The 20,209-nt window shown below is 39.5% G+C and overlaps 1 protein-coding gene across 1 annotated transcript in view; it reads right to left on the bottom strand.

Annotated features, from left to right (window-relative positions):
- LOC135082873 (orexin/Hypocretin receptor type 1-like) overlaps positions 1 to 20,209 on the bottom strand; it is a 181,063-nt gene that overhangs the window by 30,904 nt on the left and 129,950 nt on the right. Inside the window, exon 3 of the mRNA XM_063977637.1 lies at positions 6,093 to 6,240. Within this exon, the coding sequence (XP_063833707.1) occupies positions 6,093 to 6,240 (148 nt within the window). The remainder of the gene's footprint in view (positions 1 to 6,092; positions 6,241 to 20,209) is intronic.

Below are 20,209 nucleotides of genomic sequence, written 5' to 3' on the forward strand. Positions count from 1 at the left end.
TTCAGGGCAAACCCAAGAGCATTCTGTACAACTACAGCATCAATTTTGTCGGTTCTAATAACAAGCTATGTAACTTCTTACTAGAAACCCATATTGCATAACTAATTAGCTTTCTTGTCAAGGCATCAGATTTACTTTGTCCCTTCCATGGTCTAGCCATTGTCTAAATTTTGTACTTACATTATAACCTTAATTAACTTCATTTCATTTTAAATCATTCATTTAACTTTGATAGTACAGAGGCAATACAATTTTCTCTTTATACGTCATTCTCCTATTCCTCTGGTCCATTCAATTATTACGCCTTGCTCTTTCCCATCTTCTAATTGGACGACCACTCATGTCAATTCCACATCCACAGGTGACTGACGTCTACGTGACTCGAATGCAGCGCTTCAACGAGTTCAACGCATCAGGCAGCACTTCTGGAATCGATCTCACTCATGAGTAACTTGCTTTCTTCAGCGACTGGATGGACGACTTCACGGACCAAGAAGAGGACTTTTGACCACTTCCCTACTTCCCGAAGAGGTCAACCCGGGGAGGATGTTCGAGCACCTTCGGCTGCCCTCGGCTGCTCTCGGCCCAGAGGCGCGGGCGCGCAGCACCCGCGGCGATCGGCCGCTCACTTCACCTCACGCCACCGGAGACACCGCGCGCGCTCCCTTGTTTATAATTGCCAACCAAACTGTCATTAACGTAGTTTCTTTCAATAAACCTGTAATACAGTCCACTACGTTCTCATTTCATCAATTCCCGGTCGAGGCCCCTACAAATCTTTCCTCTTTTATTAGTATAGATTTAACAACAAAGCTTCCCTCTCGAAACAAAACGCTTCTTTTTCTTCTTTACGAAAGAAAACTCAAAGCAGATAAATAAATAAACAAATCTTTGAACAATTTCACAGCGCCATCTAGTCCAAAAGTAGGCCACCAATATGCTTGTGTTAAGGGTGCTAGCATAATGGATATCCTTTTTTATAATTTATTTATTAAATTAAATACATGGTACCTACATATTTACACCCAGATCCGTCAAAGAAATTAAAATTCATCATTTCAATTTCTGCTCGGCCGGCCGATTCGAAACAGCCTCTCGGCATAGTATCTAATGTATTTGGTCGCCGTACAAATCACCGCTTTACGACACGAACGCACGTAAACGTCACGGCGGGAAAAATGACACAGGTCCTGCCTTGACGGGCGCTCGCGCCATACTAATCGATGTCGGCTTGCGCATTGTAATTTATACTGATATTCACATCAATATTTTGACAAAGTGGTTACTAATATTTAAACAATAACTGTAGAAATCAATTCTACAATGAATATTCTTTATTTTGGGATACTTTTATTGCAGTTATTGCTGTTTTTAAACCAAAAACCACGATCAAAATGTGACGTTAATCTTCAAATTTGCCAAATTATTTTTAGATTTTACTCAATAATGGTAATGAAATTCAAGAATCTATTTCATTAATGGACTACAAGAATATATGTCCGATGATTACTATATATTTTTAAGCTTATTATATGAGCATAAATAATAGATACAGGACTTTGAAAATGAGTCTGCGGCAATTTTTCCGTAAAATGGTTGTGGGAGATGGGGCACTGTAAATTAAGCAAAAGAGTTTTAGTAAATCCGTTTCATTAATGGTCAACACCAAGGATTGACCTATCTTTCGCAGTTATTAAATAATCTCTGGGTGTTGCTTAAGATAGTAATTCATGCTTCCAAAATCTTAGAAATTCGCACGAAAATGTAAAATGGCTCTTAAAAGTGGAAATTGTTAAACTACTTAGACGACAAGAATTTATAATTTGCAGCATGTTTATTGCACCGCCTTAGTCTCTCTACTCGACCTGTGGTTGACTGGCAGATAATGCCACCTGGCATTAAGTCCGCCACTGTACAGTTGTATGTGCAAAAGTGTAAATAAATAAATGTTTCTACCGCACTCGGGCGACTGTAGCTCATTGAAAGGTATTGTAGTAATGAGGGTTTATGCGATTGAAAAATCCGCCAGATGGCAATACCAAATGCTGCATGATTGGTGGATTTTGACATATCTGTCAATGTCATGTCAAAAATAACCAATCATGCAGAATTTGGACCTCGCGTCTACGTATTGGCGGATTTTTCAATCTCGAAATCCCTCATTTCACTCTTGACATAAACATAATTTACCTCCTTCTCCTTAAATAATACTTTATTTCATCTGTTCCATAGCAAACTAAAGCCTTTAATTAGTTTAGCTTAGCTCGCATAGTTGAGCCAGTTTTTCATACATGTGGCATAGTTTGCGGTGGACGCACATGTATGAAAAACTGGCTCAACTATGCGAGCTAAGCTAAATTAACTTAGCTTAGCCGGCGGTGGACGTTCGGTTTAAGGAACGGTTGCACCATTACTTTAACTTTAACAAACGTCAAAAAACTGTCAAACTCCATACTAAAAACACCGGTTATCGTTATAATTATGGTTAAAGGGGTTATTCCGTATTCGACCCACGACAACTCAACCCATTTCTTCACTCATCCCAAATTAGTATTCATAGCTCTACCCATTACATAATTCGTTATTCTACCCAAATGCATTCCTTACTCAACCCAAAGTAAATATACCAAAAATAAGTATGGATAGCAAAACAACGTTTACTGTTTTTTCAGAAATTTAATAATGATAAATACATATGTACTAGTATGTACATTTATTTATAATTAAATAAAAAAAATACAAAACATCACCTACATGAAAAAATGATAGATATGAGTATGTTGATTAACTAAAATATATCAAAGATTTTATTTTATTTTAAGGTAAATACATAAACAAATTAAGAGGCTCAAAACTTATACCGCGGGATTAGCTGTCCACATGAATACTTTTATTATTTTTCTTTTGTCATCTCATACCGCTTGAAAAAAAAAATACATTGTATTATTTATATTTTTGGACATTCATGAACAAGTGTCTGGGGAAAAAATTATACGCCATAGCTTGGTTATACTGATTTAATAAAAAATCACAGTCGTTTGATTTATAGTGGATTTAATTAGTCATTATTTGATTTGTGTCCTTTTGTGAAAAACGTTTTTCAAATATATTATTGTATCAGAACTCCTGCAGTTTTATTTAATAGAACGATCTTAACACAAAAGTTAACTGAGCTTAAATTTCTAAATATATTTTTATTCTGACCGTGCATAAAAATCTTATATTTTTGAAGTGATTTTAAAATGGGTTGAGCTAGGAATGTTTTTGGGGTGAATAAGGAACATAAAATTAAAAATTTGTTGTGGGTAGAGTGAGGAACAAAATTGGGTTGAGTAAGGAAAAAATAATGAGTGGGTTGAGTTGTCGTGGGTCGAATACGGAATAACCCGGTTAAAGATAGGTGGTGCAACTCAGCTTAACTGTACTAACACTACTGACTAGTACTGTTATATTTATGGTTATCCACTCAAAGTGCTGTTTGTGCAAGAGTCCCGCGTATGGCACATTAGTGCCGCAATCCGCTTAGCTTTAAGCCGGGTCTACATCCACTTAATGTATCGTTATGATACCGCTAAGGTTTGCAAACGTTTGCGTCTAGTTTCTATTTTAGATTGTGGGTAGACCCCCTACTAAAATGGCAACAGCTATCTCGTGAACCACTTGCTATTTTTAGATTGTAGGTAGACCAGTAGGATTCTTGAATGGCTCAAACTTGGAGTGCAAGTGTGGTTTTGTTCCCCAGTCGACGAAGCATATGATGTCGTGCCCTGCGTGCCCAAACAACTGCACGCAGGAAGATTTCATGAAGGCTACTGACAACGCCACTCTTGTGGTGGAGTTTTGGGCTGACGCTGTGTAGGTTTGTTGTCGACACGACAAGAAGAAGAAGATAGGTTATAGGCAAATTATTCAGAATTGATTTTGATTTGTGCGGAAAATTGGGAGAAGGGAATTTGCATTGTTATAACTTCTCGCGTCAAGACACAGCCATGTACCCACTTACAAGCCCTGTAATGGTTCGTAACGCATCACTTGACCTTTAGGCAGGCCTGTTCATCTCCGCTAGTTTGCATGGAAAACAAAATACGCGCGACGACACCTTCTAGGATATCTAATCGACAGGACGATCACGAGCGAGCATTGACGCACGCGCGCGTATTCTTCACCTATTTGCATTGTAAAGACATAAACTATGTATATTGGAAAGTAGATAAAACGTTTCGTCATTTTCATGGTCTTTATACGTTTAAAATCCATCCATAAATTCCGAACCAGTTAAAGTTTAGCCTCGTGCCGTTTGGAATGTACGTGATACGTTCGGACACGGAAAATGATACATTATCGTGTAGACCGGACTTAATATCCGTTGCCCCAACGGCGATTTCGAAACCGTCGCATTTGGGATTTCTACGATCGAGTACTCCGTCATTGCACTGTTTTAAAATGGTTTAATACGTGCTTTTATGGTAAAATTATTACGATACTAAGCTAAGAAGTTAAAGGGATAGAAACTGTGGCACCTATCCACGTGCCCGCCATCTTTTTTTACGTTTGCACACACTAGAAGTGGTACAAACAAGAATGTCAAGTGATATTGTAGGTACCCTAAAATGTCACGTTCCCAAGACATTTCTGGAGGTAAAGATAGCTAAATGACGAAAATGAAAACCACTAAAAACCAGGAATTAAGTGTCAATACGCATTCCATTGGATTGCATTCAAAAATGATAGTAAGTAGAAAGACAAATGCATTTTTGTCCGAGGGGGCACCTAAGCAATTGTTAGTGTATTGTTCGTTTTTTTTCCATGTATGAGTACCTATTTTTGCTTGCCTTCTGTCAAATAAAGAGTTTTCTTTTCTATTCTAAAAACCATCGTCATTGTGTAGACCGGTCTTAATATCCTGCGGCGATTTCAGAATCGCTCACATTTCGTATTCCTTCGGAGCGAGTACTCGTACCTACCAGAGTAAATACAAATGAGTAGGTCATCTTCATAGAAACGCCCGAGCGCGGTTTCTATGTGAGCGCGCCAATACGTATGCGGCGCGCACGCACACACTGACAAAATTTAGCGTGGATTAGCGGTGAAGTGCGCTGAATTTTGTCAGTGTGTGCGTGCGCGCCGCACACGTATTGGCGCGCTTACATACAAACCGCGCTCGGTACGTTTCTATGAAGATGACCTACTCATTTGTATTTACTCTGTACTTACTCCGTCATTGCGCTCCCATTCCGAGAATAGAGTTGTTTGAGCGAGTGAGTTTTAGCTTTGGACGTGTTTATTGGGTTAACGGGTGTCATGGCAAGTCAAAACAAATGAAATTGCTTTCTTCTGTGAAGAAAATAGTGGATTTAATCGCACGTAGTTGGATCACGCAGTCATGTACTCATGCCAAATTGAACGAAATTATTTGTAAGACTGACTTAGCTCTTATTAATCTCACTAGACCAGCACTGAACCATGGAAATTAACAGACTGAGCCCAATATATTCTAATCAATGACTTACTACAGCAATGGCCCACATTTTTGTCCCGAAGTAGTAGGAGGAGTAATGTTAAATACACTTTTGAACTCTTCCCAATTCCATAAATGTTGTAAAAGGCGACTAATGGCAAATATGCAAACATGAATTCTCTAAACTATCTTGGGGAGGCCAAATTCTGAATCAGAATTCCACCTCAGGTTTAATAGACATGGTTTTTTATGCAGAACAAGGCAGATATTTGACTGCAATCATACCTGATGATAAGTACGATGCAGTCTAGGATGACAGTCATACCTGTCCTGTAAATGCCTGTCACTTTGAAGAGGTCCAATGCACTCGTAAAGTCTGGTCGCCGAGCACGTAGAATTTTGTCCAATGACCCCAAGCTACCTATCCTTATCGCTCGCGCGTATATTGCTGTCGCCACTGTGCGACGGGCGGCAGCAGTGAGTGTGCGAGCGCGACAGCAATATAATTACGCGCGAGCGATAAGGATGGGTAGCTTGGGGTCATTGGACAAAATTCCACGTGCTCGGCGACCAGACTATAGTTGTAGTGGTCGTACTAGTGGAGACTAAATAACGTAATAATGATGATACTTACTGAACAGCAAAGACAGCAGCCAGATGATAAGTATGGCGGTCTTGGCGCGGCCGGTGGTGGACTTGAACTTGAGCGGGAAGCAGATGGCGTACCAGCGGTCCACGCTGATGAACGTCAGCGTCAGCACCGACACCGTCACCGACACCGACTGCCGACAAAACATTCATGTAAATTAAACTGAAATGTTCGCTGGTAAAAAGTTGGTAAAATTAAGTTCTCAAGAGGCGAACACGGACCGGAGGGATGATGACTGGGTAATGAAATCGAAATTCTATTTAGTCCGTCAGACAGATAATTAGAAAATATTAGACGCATATTTTTTATTTTTTTCCGTAATCGAATAATTACAGTAGGTATTATATTGAGTTGAAATGTCGCGTGTGTCACTTTTGAGTAAAAATTCTACTCAAGCGTGACGTATCGCGCCATTTCAACTCGATGTAGCACTGTTATTATTTAATTATGAAAGAAAATAAAAAATATGAGACTAATATTTTCTAATTATCTGTCTGACGGACAAATAATTGAAATTTTGTCATCTAGCCTATTATGTAGGCGGGCCTACTAATAGGTGAACTAACAATCTGGTGAAGGTCGCGGGAAGCATTTGGATACGGGCAGCGCAAGCCCGGTCATTGGAAATCTTTGGGGAATTTATGTTTAGCAGTGGACGTCCTGAAGTTGAAATTATGATGAGACTAGCGTCCCGCCCGCGACTTCGTACGCGTGGATCCCAATTTACCCCCTTAGGCCTTTGCCACACTTAACACGGAAATACCGTCGCAGAATAGCAATAGCTTGTATTGGCGGAAGACCCTCAGATTGGAGGTTCGTAAAATCCGATCTTAGCATCTAGAGAGCATGCATTTTAAATTGCAAGTCTCTTACATCAAAAACAGAGAACTTTCATACAAAATTCCAACCCCCTTTTTACGCCCTTGGATTGAATTTTGCAAAATCCCGTCTTAGTGAACACCTACGTTCCAAAAGGAACCCCGATGCACTAGTAGTTTCTGAGATTTCGTGATGAGTGAGTGAGTCAGTCAGTCAGTCAGTGACCTTTCGCTTTTATAGATGAAAAAAAAAGATAAAGATTAAATTAGATCCGAGTTGTGCAGTCGTGTGAAAGTTTATGAGGATGGAAGAGTGGACGGATTTTGATGAAACGATTAACCTAACACGTTGGACGCCACGCGGCTCACCGGTGAGCCTCGAACAATACAATTTCCATTGTGTCTAGCGTCTCGGCGTTCAATGACTTAATCTAGTAACATGACCACACAAGGCAAAAGCTAGTCATCTAGTAATATGACCACGTCACTGTTAAGGTATACAAATAAATAGGAAAACACCATAAAATACTCTTTAGGTACCTTATTTTTTCACCTTAAAGTGGTTCCATAATAAGGAAGAGCTTGATTTATGGGAGACGTATAAATTAAGCTCGACGAGACGCATGCGTGGAATGTAAATGAGGCGATGTGTCAAAGTCAACATTCCTCTAGTTTTGTTTAAGAAAAAGTTAAGGCCCTAGGGAGAACATAAACAATCATGAATCTCTGACATGTTCTATGGTTTGCTTTAAGAGAATCTCTCCAGGTACGCTGGGCCGCAATTGTAAATTTTTGAATGCAAAGATTTAATTAGAACCATAGGCCCAGAACAGACGGTGAAACGCAACTGCAACGAAACTGTAACTTTCTGATGATTCTGATGAATGAAACTGAAACTGAAAGTTTCAAACTAGTCGCGTCATGTGTGGTCTCTCAACGGACGCTATGGCAGAAACTTAAATGCAACTCAAAAGTAACTAGCAATTGCAGTTTCGTTGCAGTTGCGTTTCACCATTTGTTCTGGGCCTTAGAAGACAATTTCATCAATGGTAGGTAACACACACTGAATAGAGAAACAAGGGTCTCAACTCGACATTTTTTATATGAGTTAATACTTAAGTACTAACAGCTTAAAGTTTCAGCTTGTTGACGCGACGAAGCGTTGAGACACGTGTTTCTCTATTTTAGTTGAAATGAAACGCGAAAGTTTAAATTCTTATAACACACACTGATTGTAGACTTTCGTCTTTAGACAAGGAGGTATTTTGAATGAAAATAATGTTATGTGCCCAGGGTGTCGGATTCAACAATTGACCTCTTCTAAAAAATACTAAATGGAAAAAATAAATTATGTTACATCATCAGCAAGACGCAGTGTTACCGACTTTTTATACCGAAAATACAAATATTTTTACCTTCTTTTTTCGCGTTATATTCCGTCGCTTTCGGAACAATGCAGTCTTGGAAGCCATTAAAAAGGCAGCTCACAGAAACGTTTGTGAGTCCATTTTATTGGGGTTCCGGAAAAGGATCGTATAGCACGATCGTAGGAACCTTTGTGGTATCACTTCGTTCGTCCGTAAGTTTCAAAACTGCAGATTTTGGTAGCTTTTAAAATTCAATTTATCTCAGATAGTTTGAGTCCCGGGAAAGGACATAGGATAGTTTTTGTCTCGGATTTTGAAACAGGGACAAGCGCGATAAAGTTTTTCTGTAACAGACAAAATTTCACGCGGGCGAAACCGCGGGCAAAATCTAGTCATAAATTAGATTTCGTCGTAACGCAGTTTATGATGTTTTTGTAATAAACTTAATAGTCCACTTTAATCTCTTCGGGAACTATTCAATTTTCCGAGATCCTATAAGATAAGAGCCTTATTTTGTAAGCTTCAGGGTAAGTATACAGGGTGTATGGGTAGAGGCTGGGAGTACAATAGTAAAGCGATAACATCGGTGATTTTCCCAGACTAATTTCCGGGAAAATCGAACCAGCCAACGTGTATTCCCAGTGGAGTAGTTCCATGATAGGACTAAGTACTGGGATTTTTTCCTAGAGGTTCAAGAACAATATGGTCTACATTCTCGACCCGGATTTATTTGTTTTTTGAAAATATTGGGGGTGGGATAGTTCAGCAGTGGACGTCCTGTGACTGAAATTATGATGATGTATGAAGTACTTAGTATTCGATTTTTCAACACAAATGCTTATTCTGGACGTGATGGTGAATACATCTCTTTCGAACTTCTTAAGAAAGTCGACCTTTTTCCTATGATTTAGGTATATCCTTTTATCGAAAGGGTAAGAAAATGAAACCACATGTTCCATAGTCAACACATTCACTCCAACGTCCACAATTCTGGGATTTAGCACTAAAGAAATAAAGCTGCAAATCCCGTAAGAAAGTGGTCATTTTTGGAAGGTTGATCAGCTACCCACTGTTTACGTAATTGAATAAGTCTGATTGGTTATTGACAAGGGTGAGTTCTAGATGATTTATAGTAGCCAGTTAGGCAACAAAATTAAAGAGGGATTCTGTAAGTTTCTTCTGTAGGCTATAAATCCTTTATTGCGATTGATTTAGGGCTTAGTGAGCTGATGGGTATATAACCTACTTTCTAAATTAGTTTCTACGCAATATACGAGTGTATCCCTATTCTTATTATACTTAGGGTGGATTCGACCAAACAATAATCATTATCTCATAATAAATCTACTTCATTCTCGCATAAAAGTTTGGTCGAATCGGGCCTTAATTGTGAAAGTAGGTAACTCTGTCTGTTTGTTACACTTTCACACTTACGCTCTTAGTCACAAACATAGCTATGAGGTCTCACAGTGGTCGTGGACGCACAGGGTCACACACGAACCAATCACAGAGCTCTATTCAACGATGTGCGTTCATTTTGCTGCTGCCACAGAACCAATTTTGATGAACTTGGTAAAGATATATGGTCATCACAAAAATCGGCCCACCTACGTTTTACAGGAAAACTCGTTTCTACTGACACAATCATGGTGCTCCAACAATATTGGTGTTATTTGAAAGCCCAATAAATATCCTTAAAGAAAAACACATTTAATTAATTTCCTAATAAACGATTAACATAATAATACAATAAATGTGACTGGAAAAACTTGAAAAAAGACCTCACTTTGGGCTCACCTCTGGGATCAATTAGACCAATTTTTATGGTTATAAAACCAAATAATGATCTCACGTGTCCTCTTTAATCCTTCAAGCTCCGCGAATCTAGACACAATAGATAGATAATCAATTGTTATGACATTAATTAATGCCGTCTGGGACTCAATCGGTTAACAGATGGATAGCGATTAATCCCAACTTAACAGTTTTATAGCCATAAAAGTTGGCTCAAGCGTAACTACCTATTTTTTGAAGAAGTGACTCTGGATTCTTCTACAGACACATTTTTGGGGTAAAAACCTTTCCTTTAATGAAATGAAGTTTAGAACTAGGCTTTTAAAGGTAATATAGTATAGTAATATTGGTGGGAAGTGGGGATGCATACGTTTGAAAGTGCTTGTCGCGGGAGGGTCGATTTTTATGATGACCAGTGTAGTTTGAGTCCCGGTAAAGGACTTACAGGATAATAATAATATGTAGTTTTCATCCCTATTTCAGTATGGGTCACAAATGCGTGCCAAGCCAATGCCTGATCCTTCATTTTGCCTTTGGTAATTAAGAAAGTCCTTTGTCCAGCAGTGGACGTCTTTCGTCTGAAACGAACGAAATGAGAGAGATCGTGAGTGAATTTTATGTTACGGTCAAAGTGATAAATGTGAAAATTATGAATAATCGCCGGTTATTATGAATAATTACCGCATGATTTGGTAAATGTGATTAATATGAGGTCATTTATGTGTGTATAAAACTAAATAGGCGGCTTAGGGGTGGCCCAAGGGCCACCCCCGCCGCACCTCAACCTATTTTTCACTTTTAATCAAAACATTATGTTATAGGCATCATGGAAAAGTAATATTATGCAAGAAAAATTCCAAACTCATTATGCCAAATTATATTAATATATGATATCAAAACGTTCAAAAGTTTGGCTGTACACGAGCACGTACACAAGATGTTGTTCTCTTTTATGAAATTTGTTAGTACTAAGGTTGAATTATTAAATAATCACTGTTAAATGTGATTAATTTATCACTTTTACCGCGACTGTCGGTAATTATTCATAATAACCGGTTATTATTAATAATTTTCAATTTATCACATTAACCGTAACATTTACACCATTTTCATTTAAAGTAGACCTAGATACTGTACTGAAATGCCTTGTTTCAGCAAATAACAATATTTTTTTATTTTCAGGTATGGTGTGGCGATAAGGCGCTCTTCCCTCCTCCTCAGGTCAGAATTCCAAATTATAAATAGCATTTTTGTTGAGATGACATAAAATATTCACAATTAATATTTCCCCCAAGGGAAATGGAAAATATATTTAAGGTTTCGCGAAGCGGAGATTAGAAATGCCTTTTAATTTGCGTAAGTCGAGGCTCGGTTTGTAAATACAAAGTTGAATACTGCGATCATGGATGCTTAGATTGAAGTATCAAACGGACTAATGAACCTTCTATCTAAATATAATCTGGCTAATACAAAGATAAAGTGTACTGAAAGTTTGATTAAGAATCGGTATCTTTTGAACCACAAGTGGAAGCTCTTGGCCTGCATCTCACTTGATGGAAAGTGAAGGTGAAGTAAGTCAGCCGGAATCCTCAGCCACCAATCAGGAAAAATGCTATACTTATTACCTCCAACAAGTGTAAAGGCTTCCACAGACCAAACGCAGGTCAGAAGCAGTGCGGGTCAATTGCAGCGCGGCTGAGGCACACCGAAAGCAGCGCAGTTTCAAAGCAGTTGCAACGCGGGCGGTTGTCAAAAATTTAAATATTTGAAAACCGCTAATATGGCCGCCATAGTAATACAACAGCGCTGGCACGCGTTCGCGCCGCTTCCACCCGCGCCGCCTCCTTTGTATTTCGGCAGTTGCAGTGCGGCGCGGTTGGAGCGCGGGCCCGCGTTCAAATTTGGTGTGACATACTTCAAAGAGTTTCTTGTATTACAACTTGCGCGGGCCCGCATTCAAACTGCGCTGCTACTGCCCCGCGTTTGGTCTGCCCAAGGCTTTAGCGATGGGCGTTATTCGTTATCACTGGTTATTAAACGAGTGATTAGCCTGACCAGTGATCACTCGTTATCCAAAAACGCCTAAACTAGTTTTTTTCTTAACGTCATACAACGTTAGAATCTCTTCGTTATTCAACACGATTGTTTCCACAACGCTCTAAAGCTAAACTGAATTCACTCTTAAGCAAACAACATAAGGTAGATGTTTGGTTGACACAAAAAATAACGTGTTTCCTGCTTCGTTATGACAGTTTTGAGGACAACGTCGTACATTGACGATTCTTAAACATATTTTTTGTAACCTAAAGGAGTAAAGCGAGTAATGTATGGTGTTTGTAATAAGGATCGCAACGAATCGAGTGCGTGTGCGAGTGAGAAAGCCATAGGACGTTAACATAAGTGTGGATGAAATAGGTATAATCTTCGTCGTACGTTAGATATTCAATCGAATTTGAGTCTTATTTTGAAGGTCATAAGTTCCTAAAGGCCTTGCAGCTAACCAAACACCTAACGTTATTATTATCACTCTTGCTTGAGCGTTGTGGAAATAACTTCGTTTAAAAAAAACTAGTTTTGAAAACGTTATTCGTGACTCGAAAACCGTCGCGTTTCGTTATTTCAAAAACCCATAACGACACATCTTTACAAGGCTTTAAAGTCATAGTAGACTTATCAACTCGGAAAAAGATCAACACCGTATCGCCATTCGCGAGCTGTCATCGCTTTTCGCGCGCTGTCAACCGCGAGGCGAGGCGTTTACGTTACGGTGCGGATAGGTGTGAGTTGCTGTTGGATACAACCCCCCCTTGGCGCTGCGTAGAGATGTATCCTCACTGTGCATATTCTATCGCATGTATCACGGGGAGTGCTCCGAAGAATTATCCGGACTTATTCCTGCCGCCACTTTTCGCCACCGATCTACCCGACAGCACTTCCACCCCCATCACTTAGATGGTTGGCAGTCCACAACAGTACGTTTCTCTAGAAACTTTCTGCCCCGTACAACCAAACTGTGGAATGGACTGTCGTCTGCGGTGTTTCCGGACGGATACAACCTGCAAGCTTTCAAGAGGAGAGCGTATCTTTACCTTAAAGGCCGGCAACGCACCTGTAACGCCCCTGGGTCTGCGGGTGTCTATGGGCGACGGTAATCACTTACCATCAGGTGATCCGTTTGCTCGTTTGCCTCCTATCACATAAAAAAAAAAAAAAAAAAAAAAAAAAAAAATACAAAGAATACTGACCGCCTCAAGTTGATACGATTACGATTCTTTTCCGGTTTGATTAATTTGTAAGATGGTTAAAACCTGTATCATAGTCACCAAGCTCCCGTCGTAGATAGGTATCTGCCTATTAGTTAGGTAAATAGATATTTACCTAGAGCGAATAGGATTAGTAGAACTGCTAAAGTCACCTTATTTGTTGAAAAACACAAACTAGTAGAAAAAAGAAAACAAAGGAAACAACTCAGAAAACCCCCATAAATTGTGCTATTGACATGACCCACACCCAAAAGTTGGCCCAAGCCTTAACCGTGGAACAAAACTATGCTAAATTAACAAGCCATAACATGATTTACAAAACCCGACCTTATTGAATGAGCGTAAAGCTTATTTCGACGTCTGATGGATTCTAATTAATTGACCGAGACGTTGATTAAGGATCTAAACATTTCATTTGAATTATGGCCAGTGATTTGACACCATATACCCTAATCTAAGAGAGATTCCTGTTTTATAAGATCGGGGGTAAATAATATAATTTATCTATACTAATATTATAAAGCTGAAGAGTTTGTTTGTTTACTTGAACGCGCTAATCTCAGGAACTACCGGTTCGATTTGAAAAATTCTTTTAGTGTTAGATAGCCCATTTATCGAGGAAGGCTATAGGCTATATACCTACCATACGCTACGAGTAATAGGTGCAGAGCAAAAACGAAAAATGTTGCGAAAACGGGTTTTCACGCGTACGAAGTGGCGGGCACAGCTAGTTAATAATAATAGGCAATCGGATTAATAGAGTTAAATGCCCGCTTAACATATGAGCGGAACTGTATGGAGCAGTAAAAAGAAGTGGAAATAATGAAGTCTGATTGGTTATTCAAAACACTTCTTCGCTCCGCTCCGCTTTACTTCGCCTTTGTGGAAACTGGGCCTTACGGGTTACGCATGAGCTCGTCGGTTCACCAAGTGGGAAGCCTGCCTACACTATAGCCCGTGGTCATGCCCGTTTTCACCATCAATCCGTATTTTTAAGTCACCCCTATGGTTACACAAAACATGAATTTTGTTTTCATAGGGGTCACTTAAAAATTAGGGATTGATGGTGAGAACGGATATTATGCTCCTACGCCTTCAGTTCTGCAATACCACTTTTTGTCAATTTCACGAGCTATGTCTATTAAAATTGCTTTTTGTTGAATCAATGCCAAAAAGTCTGATATCTCGTACCATCGCCGCGGTAAGTACGCGGTAGAGCGGTAGTAATTTGTATAGAAATGTGGAAAACTTTCATTCTTTACAATTCTATTCGCATTGTTGTTAAATTTTATGAGACTTCGAGAAGTATGATAGTCAAGTGACTTCATGTTTATAGCTAAATAACATTTATACTAGTTTTAATACCATTATGTTAACCCAAAATTATGGAAACAAATATTTGAATTTGAATTTAAGTATGTTATAGATCCATCGAGGTCTTGGGACAACAGTGGAGACAACATTTCTGGTCAATTTTGTTGTTGGCAGAGCATTGGTGTCTAACTAGTCATCTTAAATAACTTCATGGACATATTATTTATGATCCAAGTCCGTCCTATAGTTTTTGCGCGAAGGACTAACAAAAATCTTCACTCACTTTTCTGTTTAAAAATAAACATCGATTTTTTTACTGCGATAATGTGTCCTTCAAATAGAACCCCATCCCTAGCACTCGATATCTCATCTACACAAGTCCCATCACTCAACTGACGACAAACGAGGGGGTCGTTGCATGAAACTAAATAAATTAAACGTCAGTTACATAACTGGGGCCTTTGTTTTGAGTCGCGTATCTTAAGTACTGAACAATAGGTACCACTCTATTATTGCATCATGTAATTATAGTTACCTGACAGAAATGCGTCGACGTGCTTCATACAAACTCCTTCAAGTTGTTCAAAGCCTGCATTTGCACATTAAGCTTAACACTACTATGTATTAACATAGAATACACCACACAACACAGACACAAAAAAAAGTAAATATTTTTTTTTCAGTTTGATATTATCGAACTGAAAAAACAATGTTGCCATGACGGGAAATATTTTTCAAATAATTTTCACCACGGGCATATTTTTATCTAGTTTACTTGTCAATAATTGACCTCTATACTCTTCTTATTGTAATTTCGAGGTAAAATTAAATTGATTGGCGAGTTAGATTTATGCAAAATAGATTTCCCGGAAACAGCTGTTTTCGGAAGAGCTATTTTGCTTGGTGTTTTTTCCTTGAACAATGTCTGGCGAAAATGTTGCGACCTTTAACCTTATTTGAATCATTGTGTTTTTACACCAACTGAGAATCCGCACAGAAATAAACAGAAATAAGTACTTACCTCTAGTTGAGATTTTTTCCATAACATTTATAATTAAACGAAAAATGCTCTATGGCATTTTAATAAGCCATAAAAGTTGCTCTAACATTAGCCGAGTTTCAACAGAAATAATGTAGAATTCTAAAATTTAAAGAATTTGAAAATCGGTCCAGTATTTTCCGAGCATATTCAATACAAACAAACAATTTTATCATCAAATCTTTCCTCTTATAATGTAGAAAAGTTTGAGATATCTGAAAGAAATCGTATCCTAACAAAAGATCGTGTTTATTGCAGCGTTTAAAAGTTTAAATTTCTTTAATATGTCACTGTAAAGAGTATCTATTATCCTATCTATCTAGGAATAGAATGCAGGAAAAGCGTTCTATTGACAAGCAACAATTTATTTATCAGTCCTTGACTAGGTGAAAAACAACATCGAACAGCGAGGTTGACTCCGAAAGAGTTTCTCAGAAATGTAGGAAATTCCCATTCAATTCCTTCTTTGGACGGCCATCTTCGTGCCGCTGTAGACTACTTACGACTGTAGACTGAATTTTCCAGTCACTTGACCCACTTTTATCTTGGCCCACGGGCCAAGTAGCTGGATTGATTTTTAAATTTTTTTTTCTAACAGCAACTGGACCCACTCTAAGATTCTAGCTTAGATTTTTATTGATTCGACGTTTAATTTATTAATAAAAACATTGAAGGTGGGCCCAGTTACTGGAAGAACAAATATTTGACAATTTAATCTCGTGACTTGGCCCGTGGGCCACGCTAAAAGTGGGCCAAGTCACTGAAAGACTCTGTAGACTCACATGTGATGGTGACAGTAATAAATATATCTTGAAGCCACGATAGCCGAACGGTGAAGTCGGACTGGCCAACTCGTTATCTGAGGAACGCGGATTCGAAGCCCCCTGACGCTTGACTATTGTGGTGAGCCCACTCGTTACACAAGCATTTAGCTTAGTACGAGCGAGGGGCTAAAGTAATTTGTGTAAAAACAAATTACTAACTGCACTGGTAATATTAGCGTGAGAAGACCAGACGATCCTATCCATCGCCTAAGAAAGGGAAAGACTTCAAACCATCTGGATGACAAATGCCCAAAAGGACATGAAAGTATTGGATCTCCACAAGTAAGACGTTTGAGATAGAAATAAATGACAGTTCATGATTGGAAAAGCCAGCTTCGCTTAATGTAAAACAGAAAGCACACGATGCGTTGCAGCGGCGGTGCGACGCCGGAGCGGTGTCGCTGCGTCGTCTAACATAGAAATATCTGTGGCGGGCACATCGCGCGATATTGCGAAATCTTTGCGGTGCGGCGCCGCAATGCATCGTGTGCTTTGGCTCTTGGTCTTTCTTTTTTCTCTCTCTCTCTCTTTGTGACTTATTGTTATGAATGATGGCGTCTATCTATCCCCTAGTCTGTGTTCCCCGCCCATTCATTAAATTCGCATGGGCGCGCTATTGTCCGATTGCAGCGAGCATGAACGGCAGAAGATTTGTTCGTCTTTATTGCCCCATTTGATGGAGTATCCTATTTCTATGGGGTATCTTTAATTGGCATGGCCTTTGTGGAGTACAAAACAGCCCATAATCATAAAGATAATAATAAAAAAATCTACGTTTCGTCTATTAATATTATTAATAGACGAAACGTAGATTTTTTACATTTTTTTTTTCATTTGTTATCATTTTACAAAGGAAGTTCTTAAACGTATTACAATTAAATGCATTGGCATAAACGACTGAGGTTTGTTTGCAACGCTTGATGCGGTCAGTCTATTAAATTAGTAATCAAACAGTTTAAAAAATGTTATCCAAGTTATTATTACTTCCTGCTTCCTATACTAACGCCCGTATTCACAAACGATGCTTGCTTAAGTGAAACAGCAAATCGAATGCACAACATTGAATAGACCTGTGTGATTGGTTCGTGTGTCACCATGTGCGTCCAGGCACACTGTAAGACCGCATAGTAATGTTTGTGAATATTATACTGCGTATGTTATACTCGTAAATGTGTCAATAATTTTAAATGGATGAATGTTAATTTGTTACGTTTACACTCAGAAACTACTGAACGGATTTTGGTGAACCAGGCTATGATTAAAACGACATTGAGTAATTTGTCCAAATCACAACAACTAGTGTCATAAGTCGAACTTTCTGTGACATACTTACAGTCAGGATCAAATGGTTCGTGACATCCAAAGTGGTCAAAAAGTTGCCAACACAACCTTATTAACATTGCAATAAAGACTTATTGCGAACTTATTGGCAACTTTGGGTGTTACGAACGATTTGACGCTGACTGTGCCTACTGAAGTCAATATTAACACAAAAGCCAATCTTCTATACTTATAATAAATCTGTAGAGAGGTCAATTCTGTACTTGAAATATATTTTCAAAATAACTATCAGGGGGTGATTAGTGATCGATACTGATGCCAAAAATGCAATCAGTAAAATTTTTGTCTGTCTGTCTGTTTGGATTTTAACGAAACTTGGTACAATTATTCTTCATACTCCTGTGCAGGTTATAGTAGATTTAGAAATTCCCACGGGAACGGGAGTTAGCGGGAAAAAACATTTGTATGAAAAAATCTTAACCGTGTAAGATAGATGAAGGGGGTAAAACGGGATCCACGCATACGAAGTCGCGGGCGGCCGCTAGTATTAACTAAATTAACTTAAAATCGATATTTTTTGGAGCACCTGAATTTTCAGAACATGGCTTTTCACTTAAAAACTTGCGAAGTAACTTTACCAAGTCCCTGTTGAAGTTTTCAAGTTTTTTAACGGCGTTTGAATGTGGTGTGCGTGCGTGAAAGCCACGTGAATCGACAATTTACAAAAAACTTTACAGTCACCCTGTATACCTAATTGTAGAGCTTTTTTAAAATTTTTGAATACTGATTTTACAATCTAAAAATACAATTTTATCTTAATTATTTTTAACTCCGCGCAGCGGATAAAAATATTTAGATATGAAAAAAAATGTTTTCTTTACGTAAATTTCTGATTCTGAGTCGCTCCTAAAAATTTGGATCTTCTTCTTCTTCTTCTTTTCAGCCAAATGACGTCCACTGCTGGACAAAGGCCTCCCCCAAGGTTTTCCACAATGAACGGTCCTGCGCTGCCCGCATCCAGGCTCTTCCCGCGACCTTTACCAGATCGTCGGTCCACCTAGTAGGAGGCCTGCCCACGCTACGTCTTCCAGCCCGTGGTCGCCACTCGAGAACTTTCCTGCCCCAACGGCCATCGTCTCTACGAGCTATGTGCCCCGCCCACTGCCACTTGATTTTAGCAATTCTGCGAGCTATGTCGGTTACTTTGGTTCTCCTGCGGATCTCCTCATTTCTGATTCGATCACGCAGGGAAACTCCGAGCATAGCCCGCTCCATCGCTCTTTGGGTGACCTTGAGCCTTCTTATGAGGCCCATAGTAAGCGACCACGTCTCAGATCCGTATACCATCACTGGCAACACGCATTGGTCAAATACTTTCGACTTAAGACACTGCGGTATTTCGGACATGAGTATATGGCGAAGCTTCCCGAACGCTGCCCATCCGAGTTGGATTCGACGATTGACCTCTTTCTCGAAGTTGGACCTACCTAACTGGACTGTTTGTCCCAGGTATACATAATTGTCAACAACTTCGAGTGTAGAGTCTCCAACCTTCAGAGGAGTGGGTGCAACACGGACATTAGACATGATTTTTGTCTTGTCCATGTTCATTCTGAGGCCCACTTGTTGAGAGGCTCTACTGAGGCCATCGAGCATTGTGCCTAGATCCTCCAAGGTCTCAGCCATGACTACGATATCGTCCGCGAATCGAAGGTGGGTGATGTACTCGCCGTTGATATTTATGCCAAATCCGTTCCAGTCCAGAAGCTTGAAGACATCTTCCAGGGCGGTGGTAAACAGTTTTGGAGATATGACGTCTCCCTGTCTTACCCCTCGCTGCAACTGGATAGGTTTCGAGTCCCGATCCTGGAGGCGGACCGACATTGTGGCGTTTTTGTACAAACCCCTCAACACTTCGATATATCGATAGTCAATTTGGCACCTTTGGAGAGACTGTAGCACTGCCCAGGTCTCGACCGAATCGAAGGCTTTTTCATAATCCACGAACGCCAGGCAAAGTGGTTGATTATACTCCTCGGTCTTCTGTATAATCTGCCTTAGCGTATGTATGTGGTCTATGGTACTAAAGCCTTTTCGGAAACCGGCTTGTTCGGGAGGCTGGAAGTCGTCGAGCCTGCGAGCGAGACGATTCGTAATGACTCTCGAAAACAGCTTGTAGACATGGCTCAGAAGTGAGATGGGTCTATAATTCTTCAACAAGGTTTTGTCACCTTTTTTGAAGAAGAGTACCACCACACTTCTGTGCCATGTCGTAGGCGTTTTTCCTTCGAGGATGACGGAATTGAACAGCTTCTGAAGAGCCATTAGTACCGGCGTTCCGCCTGCCTTCAAAAGCTCAGCCGTGATTCCATCATCACCCGGTGCCTTGTTGTTCTTCAGCT

The sequence above is a fragment of the Ostrinia nubilalis genome, chromosome 22 (assembly GCF_963855985.1).
Source record: "Ostrinia nubilalis chromosome 22, ilOstNubi1.1, whole genome shotgun sequence".
Classification (NCBI taxonomy): Eukaryota; Metazoa; Arthropoda; class Insecta; order Lepidoptera; family Crambidae; genus Ostrinia; species Ostrinia nubilalis.